At 45.7% G+C, this 11413-nt stretch overlaps 1 protein-coding gene across 2 annotated transcripts; it reads left to right on the top strand.

Moving 5' to 3' along the window:
• The first annotated feature begins 8376 nt into the window (after positions 1-8376).
• Positions 8377-10901, top strand: LOC112190355 (amino-acid permease BAT1 homolog). 2 transcript variants are annotated; one of them, XR_005806292.1, is made up of 5 exons: positions 8377-8418; positions 8670-8751; positions 9042-9237; positions 9768-10543; positions 10644-10901. XR_005806292.1 is itself a non-coding variant. In XM_040514317.1 (4 exons), the coding sequence occupies exons 1-4, from the start codon at positions 9838-9840 to the stop codon at positions 10659-10661; spliced, it is 336 nt and encodes a 111-aa protein (XP_040370251.1). In that variant the 5' UTR covers positions 9367-9837; the 3' UTR covers positions 10662-10901. The 2 variants fall into 2 exon arrangements, 1 of the variants encoding a protein (XP_040370251.1); XM_040514317.1 differs by lacking the exons at positions 8377-8418; positions 8670-8751; positions 9042-9237 and having other exon boundaries at positions 9367-9844; positions 10122-10249; positions 10361-10543.
• Positions 10902-11413: the final 512 nt, after the last annotated feature.

Raw genomic sequence — 11413 nt, 5'->3', positions numbered from 1 at the left:
GTAGGGTGCTAAGGGAGAACTCCCTCTGGCCGGGTTTCACCCAGCGGACACCATCGGTTGGAAAGTGACGAGAAGCTTCGCTAGCGGGGGTTTGGCTCAGCAAACTTCGACACTTGGAAAGTGACAAGTGAGAAGTTCCGCTAGCGGGGTTTTGCTCAGCAGACTTCGATACTTGGAAAGCGACAAGTGAGAAGTTCCGCTAGCGGGATTTCGCTCAGCGGGGGCTTCGACACTTGGAAAGTGACAAGTGAGAAGTTCCGCTAGCGGGGTTTCGCTCAGCGGGGGCTTCGACACGGGGTTTCGCTCAGCGGGGTCTTCGACACTTGGAAAGTGACAAGTGAGAAGTTCCGCTAGCGGGGTTTCGCTCAGCGGACTTCGATACTTGGAAAGCGACAAGTGAGAAGTTCCGCTAGCGGGGGCTTCGACACTTGGAAAGTGACAAGTGAGAAGTTCCGCTAGCGGGGTTTCGCTCAACGGGGACTTCGACACTTGGAAAGTGACAAGTGAGAAGTTCTGCTAGAGGGGTTTCGCTCAGCGGGGACCTCGACACTTGTTAGGTGACAAGTGGGAAGTTCCGCTAGCGGGGTTCGCTCAGGAGATACTGCCGACGATTGGCGCTTTCTTCCCAAAGTGGAGGCTTCCATTAGACGCTTCGTCTGATGGTGGTTGACACGTGGCGAACGCTTAGAGGGTTAGCGTGCGGAGGCATGTTTCCTCCGCCTAGCCGTCTCCCTGCCATTAATGTTGAGTAATGATGGATTTTGTAACCGAGGCGACTCCTCGGTTAATCCGGAGAGTAACTGGAGTCGTGGCACACGTGGATGGCTGATATTTGATGTCGTTTTTCAACGGCCGGCCCAGAACTGTTTGATGTTGACATAAAAGGGGGGGGGGAAGTTGGCTAATTTTGACACTTTGCTCTAAACTTTGAACTATACTCGTCGTCTTCAAGCTCTCTGCGTCTGTGATTGGAGAAGAAGGCTGGGGCGATATTGCTGAGTCATCATACGTGGAGAAACCGACGAACTCCAGCCTAGAAGACAAGTGTGCCCAAACTCCCACCAGAGACTCCATCGTTGAGGTTGGTACTCTGATCTGTATCCCTGTTTCATTGAATGTCTGTCATGGCGAGTTTCTGGGTTTTGGGTATCTGTTGTTCGTTGACGTGCTGTGAGGGTGTGAGAGTGGGTTTGGGGATGGGTTGCTGTGTTTGACAGAGTTGGGGCTTTTTAGGGGTTTGCTAGATGGTCGAATATGGGTTTGAGTGCTTGTTCTTGTTTTGGTATTTTCTGGGTAATTGTTCTTGATGTCCTTAGGTACTAACTGATATAGGTATAGGTTAGATCTTGTGTGAGCTAACTGATTTGGGTTTTAGGGTTTTGGGATGGTCGACTTCATAGAGATTTCGAGTAGTGAGGATTCCAGATCTGAAGTGTCGTTCAGCGCGGCGGATAGAAATTGTATTGACTCGTTGCGTCCGTCTGCCCGTGCAGGAACCTCACTGCCAGAACCGCTAGAGGTTGAGCCGCTACAGACCATACCGTGGGACGTAGTTATGGGTCGTGCACCGCGTCCAGAGAGTTCTAGGGCGGGGGAGGCTGCCGCTGCCCACACTATGCACGAAGAGCGCTTAGAAAGCAATAGTGCAGCCAGCGGTTCCGCTTGGGGGGAAGGTGTAGCTGGAGAGGATTCCGAGTCGGCATGGGTGTTCAAGGACGACACCCCCTTTGATGAGGCGGGAGGTAGGATGACTGCTGTTACCGTCAACCAGCTGAAGCGGGTGTTCCGGTTGCCCGGCGTGGTAAAGCTGCGTCCGCCGACGGTGGAGGAGAAGGTCTCGATCCTGCCAGCGGGCCACGCTGCCGTGCACGAGGCTATATTCCGCGAGGGAGTGACCTTCCCGCTGGTGCCAAACCTTCAGATCTTGGTGTGCGAGTTTGGCATTGCCTTTGGGCAGGTCTGCCCCAACATGTGGCGGTTGCTGCTGGCGCTGAACTCGTTGTGGCGATTGTCCGGTTGCGAAGGACCGACCGTGGCGGAGGTACTACACTTCTACGAACTGGTGTATGTGAAGCGCCAGGGTTGCAGAGGGCAAGTAAACCTCAGTCGTCGCCAAGGAGCGGCCAAGCTGATCGAGAACCCGAGGGGCTCAATGTCGTATTGGCGGGGGACCTTCTGTGTTGCCACGACGGGGTGGGAGTACCAGGCGGGGTCCAATGAAGGGGAGCCGACGTTTAGGATTAAGTCGGAGTTTCAGCCTATCCGAGGTTGTTTGTCGGTCTCCGCCGAACATGTCTGGAGGGGTTTTCCTTTTTTATTTATTTTTATACACTGCCTTGTACTCTGTACTGACAATGACCTTTTTGTGCAGCGGGGTTGCGGTACAACTTGACTCGTGAGGAAGAGTGCTGTGTGGCACGCATCATAGGTTGCTGGCAAAATCGCAATCTGCTGGACTTCCGTCTCCTTACAGGCTGGGAGTTGTTGGTGGATCAACAACTGACTCGTGCCGTTGGTAAGTACTCTCCGCTGTATCGCACCTTTACAGAGATTGTTCCACGCTGACCGTTGTTGTTTTTTTTTTTTAGAAACTCCGCCGGGGAACAAAGCGAGCCGTGACGCCTTCGCCAAAGCCATGGACCGTGCCGAGATCGACAACTTCTTGGAGGCCATGTACGCTTCCGGTCTGGCGGCGCAGAAGACTGTGGTGGACCCGGAGACGCTGGCGCTGAGCCCGTCCGAGGTTCCTGTGGTGCTGTCCATGCCGCACCACTCCCATCTTGGTGGTGACGGGCTGCCTGTTGTCCAGGCGGCGACTGGTGCGATAAGGGAGACGGCGCCTCAGAAAGAGAGAGCGTCGGCCATACGGCGCGGGGTGCAGAAGAAAGCAGTGCGCCCAGCGGAAGGTGTCACAATAGCGGGGTTGGAGCCGCCAACGGGGGGCTCAAGGCCTGCCCTCGCTGGAAGCACGCGGGTGCTTCAGCGAAAATGCCGTCAACCCGACTCCGGCGGGGAAGAGGAGGAAGTCGTGGAGATTACCGGGGCCCGCGAGCAGCCGAAGAAGTCAAGGCAGGCTCCGCCCGAGGCTCCCGCTGATGTGGCGAAAGCGGCGGGTACGACCGGCCTGGACTCATTTGCCGCTTACGCCGAGTTCCTGAATTACAGTGAACGGGAGTTCCTGTATCACCTCTGCGAGAGGTTGGGGTTCGGCGGCCTGGAGGGGATTGTACGGTCGATCGCCGTTAACGAATCGCCCTTCACAGTAGTCGAATCGCCCTTGCATGGCGACCGGTTGATTGTGCTATAGTAGTTGAATAACACTCGCGTGCCAACTGTTGACTTCCCCTGACACAGCCTGTGCCGTTGGGTGTGGGGAATTTCATGAGTAGCATGTATCCGGCGATGATGCACTTGAGTTTATGGAGCGTTGGCTGACCAATGATGGCGTTATATGAGCTGAAACAATCGACAATTATGAACTCTGTATGTATCTCAGCCATACATGGACTAGTACCGATAACTAGCCGCATATAGTTAGAACCCAGTGGTTGCGTGACGTCACCGGAGAAGCTGAGCAGTGGTTCATGATCTTGGAGTAGTTTTCTGTTCCGCTTAAGGTCGTTGTAACAACCACTGAATATAAAGTTGACAGCGGATCCGCTATCAACCAGGATTCTCCCCACTGACATTTTGCCGAGGATGGCGTCGATCAAGAAAGGATCATCATGGGGCAAATGCACTCTGCGTTCCTCCTCCTCTGAGAAGGTAATAGGCTCCCAGCCAGACTTTGGGAGTTTGGCAGATCTTTCGTAGCGGATGTTGCAGACTTCCTTTGGGTGATTAGCCCGTGCATAATGCTTTCTAGCCCTGTGGGACATGTTGGTGATTGGAGCACCCCCTTCAATGGTGTTGATGCGGCCTAAGGGTTCAATGTCAGCGATCACAGGTGGTGGTTGGTGCACCTTGAATTGCTCCATCTTGCCATCACAGTACAAGGTCTCAATGGCCGTTTTGAGAGCGTTGCAGCTGTTGGTATTGTGACTGCTGTCCTCTTGGTATTTGCACCACCTGCCGGTGTTTCTTGGCTTTCCTGTTTTTGGGTATCTTCCCAGGGGCGGCGGTGGGATCTGATCCTTGCACTGATTGTATATTTCTTCATATGAGGCCGTGAGGACTGTAAATACTACATACCGCTGGGAAGACTCCATATGTTTGTTGCGGTTGTCCCCATGGGATGGGCGGTTTCCCTTGTAGTGCTGGTCCTTCTGTCACTTGTTTTGGTACTGGCCCTGCTGCCACTCCCTCTTTTTGTCAGTTGGCGGTGTGTTGGAGGTTTTGTTAGCGGTCCCCTGCTGACCGGAGGAGGGTTGTGTCGACTTTGCTAGTGCCGCTGGTGGCGGTGGGGTTTCTCCATATGTGATGAATTCTGCTTGGGCATGAATGACTACCTCACTCATGAGGTGGTCATATACCGCATTTGGGTGATTGTAGTTGAGGTGATAGAGGAATGGCCCTTTGAGGAGTCCTTGCTTAAAAGCCGCCGAAGCCATTGTTTTATCGAGATCACGGCATTGAGATGCTGCCGCTCGCCACCTTGTGACGAACACCTTCAGTGTTTCTTCCGTACCCTACTTGACGTTGAACAGTTGGCTTGTATTGTGGTGCCCGACGGACAATAGGATGAACCGAGAGAGGAAAGCGTGTGACAGTGCCTGGAATGAGTCAATAGATCCCGGTGGGCATTCGAAGAACCAATTCATTGCCTCATTGTCCAGCGTTTCGCTGAACAGGTGGCATCATCGAATCCCTTATTGTTGGTGACCTTCTTGAAGGTGTCCATGTGGACGAAGGGATCAGTCTTACCGCTGTAATGTGACATTTTTGGAGTCTTTGCGTACGCCGATCTGATGGCCAGCAAAATTGCAGCGGTAAATGGTCCTGGCCTGGACGCGAAAAGTGGATTTGAAATTGGCGCCGGGGTGCCTGATTCCGCCCGGATTAACCTTTGTTCCAACTACTGCATCCTTTCCAGTATTTGAGCGGTTGCATCGCCGGCGGGACCTAGCCGGGTATCCCGCTGAACTGATTCCCGCCTGGGAACAGGTGGGTTGCCCTCGGTTCTTGCCCTAGGCCTCGAGCGGTGGGTGTGTAGTGATGACTCTGCCTCCTGTTCCAACATTAGCTGGGGCACAGGGGGCGGCCCCATTCCCGCTAGCTCTGGTGGGTGCAGCGGGACCTGCATATGCACTACTGATGCTGGTATCAATGCTCCGGTACCATGTCTGATGTGCCTGATGCTCCGTGACTGCTCGCTTCGTGCCGGGTTGGCGGTTGCTTCCAGCGTTCTCTTTAGTTCGTCAAAGCGTGACACAAGCGTGGCCACTTTCTTTTGGGCCTCGACCTTCTCTTTGCGTTCTTGTTCACGCTCTCTGTTTGCTTTGTGAAGATCCGCCAGTGCCAGCTCATATAGAGAGGCAAGGTCTTGGCCTGGCGGGCGGCTGCTACTTGGGTTTGTTTCACCGCCGGGGTTGACCGGGGTGGTGAACAATGCGCGGTTGATGCCTACCGCTGGGTTGGTGGGTTGGGGAATGGCGGACTGATTTGCCTGCTCTTTAGCGTTTCCCCCGCTATCGCTAGTCATGGTGATTGTGGCGGGATGACCTTTTGTTCAAGGGTTCCCACAGACGGCGCCAATGTTAATGCTCAAAGTCCGGCGGTAGCCGATCTTTAACTTAACACGGGTCCGGTGGGCAGACCGTTACTCCGAGGATTTGATGGCCTACGCTAGCTGTCACACGAGAGACAGGGCGTCAGAGGGAGACCGCGGGCGGTCTTCACTTCTTTGATGCCTAAGTCAGTCCATGCATGTAGGCAGCATAACAATAAATGAGTAGTAAATGCGTCATTAATGAGGAGAGAGGAAAGAACCTTTTATAGGTGAGGAGAAGGTTGATCTTCTTCTTGTTTTCGATGTGGGACTGATGTGCTTCGATACCTAGCGTCTGGAGCTTCTGATGCTAACTTGGAGCGGCGCGTGGCAGCGAGTTAGCTGTGATCTGGGGGCGATCCTGGGCTCGGGCGGTAGCCCGCCTGGCTGTGTCTTCGCAGGTCACCCACTTGGTGAGATTCGGTACCTCTGGCGGTACAATGAGCGTGGCTCATTATAACTAATTATGCTTACAAACGTACATGTAGGTACACCCTACAAAAATTTTAGATTTCCCTCCAACAAGTTGAGTCTTTTCCCTCTCAAGAACCCAAACTCTATAGCTGACTAATCAATGGGGTGATATACAGACAACACAGTTAAGAAATTGTGTTGTCTGAATAAGGTGAGTTTGACTTTTTTTGTTTTAGGTCTCTTTTGGCATAACATAAACCCTTCGTGATTTTTCATTCCCACAAACTCTCTAAAACTCTCTCCTTCAGCAAAACCCTCTCTTCCTCTCCATCTCTCTCATTTCCTTCCCCAAAACCCCGCAACCTCCCCAACAGACCACCGCAATCACTCTCAATCAAAAACCAACATGCTCCAAACTCGCCTCTTCCTCTTCTGGCTCAACCCCCGTTAAGATCCAATCCCCAGAAGGCTGCTTTTTCCAAAGACAATGGTTTTTTTAATTTGGGCATTTAGGGTTCTTCTGATTTTGGGGTTTGTCTGGTTTCTTACATTTTTCTCAAGATTTTTCTTACTACAGATTGATATTGATGAAATTTCTCTCGCAAAGGCGATGCTTCGAGGCGTGGCCGGAGGAGGTGCGACCTAGCGTAGACTCGTGGGGCGAAGGGAAGGCAAAGTGGTGAGGACTATGTGGGCGAGGATTACTTATACAGGCTAGGCAAAGAGGCCGATAACAAGAACATCACCGTAGGATCCCGGGACGGCGTTGTCGATGATCTTTTTGTCAGCAAATCCCTCAATCGAGGCTCTGATATCGTCTTTGATTATCGATAGAAGGTCACCAGGTCCTTCCAGTACCTGCAAGGTGATTATTACATTGCGCCTCTCTTAATGGTATGATGGACTTCGATAACCTTCTCGACTTTGAGAATGACGACCCACTCCTCAACCCTCTGCTAATAAAAGGTGGGTCTTCTCTCTGGCCTCTTCGATTTAGTATTTAGGTTTTCTTGCTTTCTCACTTTACTTTCTTGATTCATTTCATTTTTTTGTATGAATTTTGCTCTCTTAGAACTTAAAGTTTCATTCTTTCTTTTTTGTTCTTGACCTTTTCAACTCTTGAGGTCGATTGAATGTGATTACTGTTCGAAATTGTCATAAATTGTTGGACTTGGAGTGAAAAAATGAGAGCCCAACACTTGAACATGATTTGTTTCCATTTAAAATCATAGCAGATCTTGCTTTTGCATATACGATAATGTGAAATTGACACTATAGGAATGCACCGGATGATAAAGAGGTGTTAGTTGTTGGCGCAGCATGTGCTTTTCTACGTGTCACTTTCAACACTTTACCTCTTGAGAGAATCATGACTATCCTAGCTTATAGAACCGAACTTGTCCCTATTCTATGGAACTTTATGAAACGGTGCAATGAGAACCAGAAATGGTCGATCTTCATTGTCCGAGCAATTGGCATATCTACTGTCAAGAGACGCACCTGGTTAGCTATTACCTTTGGCAGTTTCTGTCCCGTGTACAAGAATTGCTACTACCACCACCTTGCTCACCATTTAACACAATTTTTTTTTTAATAGTGTAAAGTATCTTTTCATTGTTTACTCATGCTTTATGTATTCTGTTTTGATGCTAGATCAATGTGGCTACTGAATTTGTATAGAATTAAACGCTTCTAGTTTGACTCTTTATTTATATGGATCAGGCACATGCTTACAATAGTTGATGATGCTTATAGGTGCTTTTTTTATTTTTCAGAAAACATGGTTGCCTTTTAGCATATGAGAGCATTCCTGTGTATGGTTATTCAGTTTATTGATTGTTTTCTTATATGCATCTTTCTTGCAATGTCAGGCTTTATTTCTGCTACTAGCAATAATTCTACAAGGCTTGATTTCTACTCATAAAGCTGACCACATGATGTTGAAGATAAGTATGACTGTAGGGGTAGAACTTGGGAGCCTCTTCTAAATCAACAGTCAAGCCAAGCATCTGGATCAACCAAGGATGATGGCAGAGGGACTCGCTCTGACATTTGGAGCTCATGAATAAGAGATAAGGTGTTTCTTTTGTGTAGTATCCATAATCCACAATCTTGTACTTTGATCCCCTATTTTTTAGTAGCAAAACTTAATTTTTAGTTTTATTTCCCCACTCCCTTTGTGTGAGTGAATATTGAAGAAGGTAGGAAAGCATAAAAGGTAAGACCCCATTAGAAAATATTAGGAAAGAAGACATAAAATGCTACCTATAAACATGCTTTCTTATCGTCTTCCTCTGGTAAGGAACATCTGCTAATATAGTTTAACAAATATTACTGATTAATTTTGGTTCGCACTTCGCACTCGAAAAAAAAAAATGAAAGGCATCCTCTGTATGGAACATGTTTGATTGTTAGGCTTTTGTTTATTGGAATATGTTGTCAAAATATTAAACAATATTGTTATGATTCTTGGTGAGCAAAGCAATTTTAATCTCATGGCTTCTCTCTGTCTGTGGAGATGATTTTAACTCTTCATTGTTGATTGCAGGCTTGACTTTTCAAACGAGGCCTCTTGCAATTGTTGCTGTCTTTCTATAACTTTAGATTGATGTTTCTGGACTGTTGCATTGGTAAGAGTACATTCCTCCTACTAAAATCATTATTTGGTGTTTTCAACGTACAAGTATAGCTTCATTCCTGAACTCCACCAACCCGTTTCCTTAACTTCTTGAAAGTCTCTTTATTGCTACCTCTTGTGTATCAAGTATTCAAGTAGATTTCCCATACAAATCAAGTTCTGCTTATTTATGTTCTCACAGGATCATGTACTAAGTTTAATCGGAAAGGATAGGCAAGCCAGATTGTACTAGCTCTACTCATTTATAAATTCCAATCCAAATTTACTTCACTTTATCTTCAGGGACAGGATTTGAATTTTGGACTTTACGAAACATTTGGATGGGAAATACCAGGATACATTCTTTTCAATGTTGAGGAATTGGTTCAAATGCACCTATTTTGGTCAAATCTGGCAAGTTACCAGAAGATCTACCAACCAATCGTTCCTCGAAAGCGTCCTCTATAAAACCCAGCAAAAGTGTGAGAAAAAAGAAAAGGTTAGGGTTTTTATTTGATTGGGTTTGTTTAAGTTTCTGTTAATTTGATTGGGTTTTCATATTATGTGAACTTTCACATAATCTAATATCAAATTCTGGATAAGATAGGTTAGGTTTTTGTCTAATTTTGCAGATCGAAAGAGCTATGAGCTCCCTTTGTAGTACTGTTTAGAAGATTTTGATTTTGATTTTGATTTTTTTTTTTTTGGTTTCTGGCTTTACTTTTGCCAATACATGTTAGAGAGGCAAACAAATCTGGAAAAACAAATAGTAATTATCTGGTATGAGGGTTTACATTTTGAAACTGAGTATATGAAATTTGGTACATAATAAGATTACATACCTAGAGACGCATGAGAAGAAGAATTTTGATATCAATTATACTGAAGTGGCTCTTACCTAAACTAGATAATATATAAGTAAGTAATTTTAGGGTCTTAGTCACTTTGTGGTTGTCAATGCCTATATATTCCAGTTACAGATTCCATGCAATGTTTGGTGTATGAAGCTTGATAAGTGTATTTTACTAGGAGAAGGGATTTGAAGATGCAGAATGAGTCAACGTAATGGTGGTCAGAAGTTGGAGCTGCACAATTCAGTATGAGAGGTGGGCTGTTTCTTTATTTGCAATCTGTATCCAGAATTGCAATAATATTGGTGTATATATATTTTAGTCAACAATGTGAAAGTCTATAGGCTGTACTATGTGACATAAGGCTTGGAAATCTTCAGTAGCATGAGATGTGATTGTTTTCTTTTGGGATTTACTGCTGCCAATATATGTTAGTTCATAATGGTTTACATAGAGTTGATTTTGTAGTTACTGTTAAGTATGGGATTGTAGATCCAAGTACCACATCAATTATGGGATATGTTTATGACAGAAACTCACAGGAGATCCCATGGGGTCAGTTTGGCGCCGATATTGTTGAGGAGTTTACTGGAGTATTCACTGACAAGGACACCTAATTTGATTCACACTACATGTTTTTCATGCTGTGAAGTGTTAACTGTATCTTCTCTACTACTACTTCTTGCTTATCACTAAGAGATTTATGAGATTGTTATTTATATTACTGGCTTGCAATTGAGCTACTTGAATTGGATGTTTGATTTGTTTCAGACTTTGTTCAAAACTCTTGCAATATCATTCTCGACGATGACACTCTTCACCGGAATCACTCCTTTGTATGGTTCTAGCCTTGTATATGCAAGTCCTACAAGCCTTGTGTGGGGTTGGGTGGTAGCATCATTTTTCACCTGGTTTGTTGGACTTGCCATGGTAGGGATCTGCTCTTCTTTCCCGGTCAATCCCTTATCTTCTCACTTTTAATTCCTTTCATGTTTATATTTCAATATTTGTTGTTGCATACCTTGCTAAATTTCTGTGTTTGTGTTCTCTGCAGATTGCAAGAATTATATAGAACAATGGCTGTTTTCTCTTCAAAACTTTGATGTCTCAATTAGCTGATATCTCTGGAGGATTATCCGCTTGAAGAATCATAGCTGTTACATAATTGGCTAAATTAAAACTTTTGTTATACTTAGTCACTCTAGATTAGTATAGTTGCTCCAAATAGTAGTTTTTTTGCCTTATGAGTTTATTAAGCTGATACTCATTAGGTTTATGTATGAAACAATTATGGATGTATGTTTTGACTGTAATGACAGATTGAATAATAACAAAATGAAATCCAAATATGTTGTTGGACATATCTAAGAACAACAGAAACAAGAAAAAATATGTTGTTACTTGTGCACTCAAACAACAGAAAATTGTCATTTGAAATAAAAAGCAGCGACAAAATGAAATCCAAATATGTTGTTGGACATATTTAAGAACAACATAAATAAGAAAAAATATGGTGTTACTTGTGCATTCAAACAACAGAAAATTGTCATATGAAATAAAAAGCAACGACAAAATGAAATCCAAATATGTTGTTGGACGTATCTAAGAACAACATATACAAGAAAAAAATATGTTGTTACTTGTGCACTAAAACAACAGATAAACGTTATTGTAGGCTACAAAAGACGATAGATAAATGTAATCTGAACTGAATGCTAATGACAGTTAACTGTTATTAGAATTTGAATAAAACAACACTAAACTGTTATTATAAGTCCATTCAGACAACATATAGGATTTCATATCTTCTACTTTGGTGCATTC

The sequence above is a fragment of the Rosa chinensis genome, chromosome 1, assembly GCF_002994745.2.
Source record: "Rosa chinensis cultivar Old Blush chromosome 1, RchiOBHm-V2, whole genome shotgun sequence".
NCBI classification, from domain to species: Eukaryota; Viridiplantae; Streptophyta; class Magnoliopsida; order Rosales; family Rosaceae; genus Rosa; species Rosa chinensis.
Note: the sequence above shows the minus strand (reverse complement) of the source record. Positions and strands in the feature narration are given on the sequence as shown.

What these genes read in the sequence shown, in the direction of transcription:
- LOC112190355 (XM_040514317.1), top strand. An exon ending in CATGCTGTGAAGTGTTAACT is followed by an intron (nt 10,250 to 10,360) that starts GTATCTTCTCTA and finishes GATTTGTTTCAG; the next exon opens with ACTTTGTTCAAAACTCTTGC.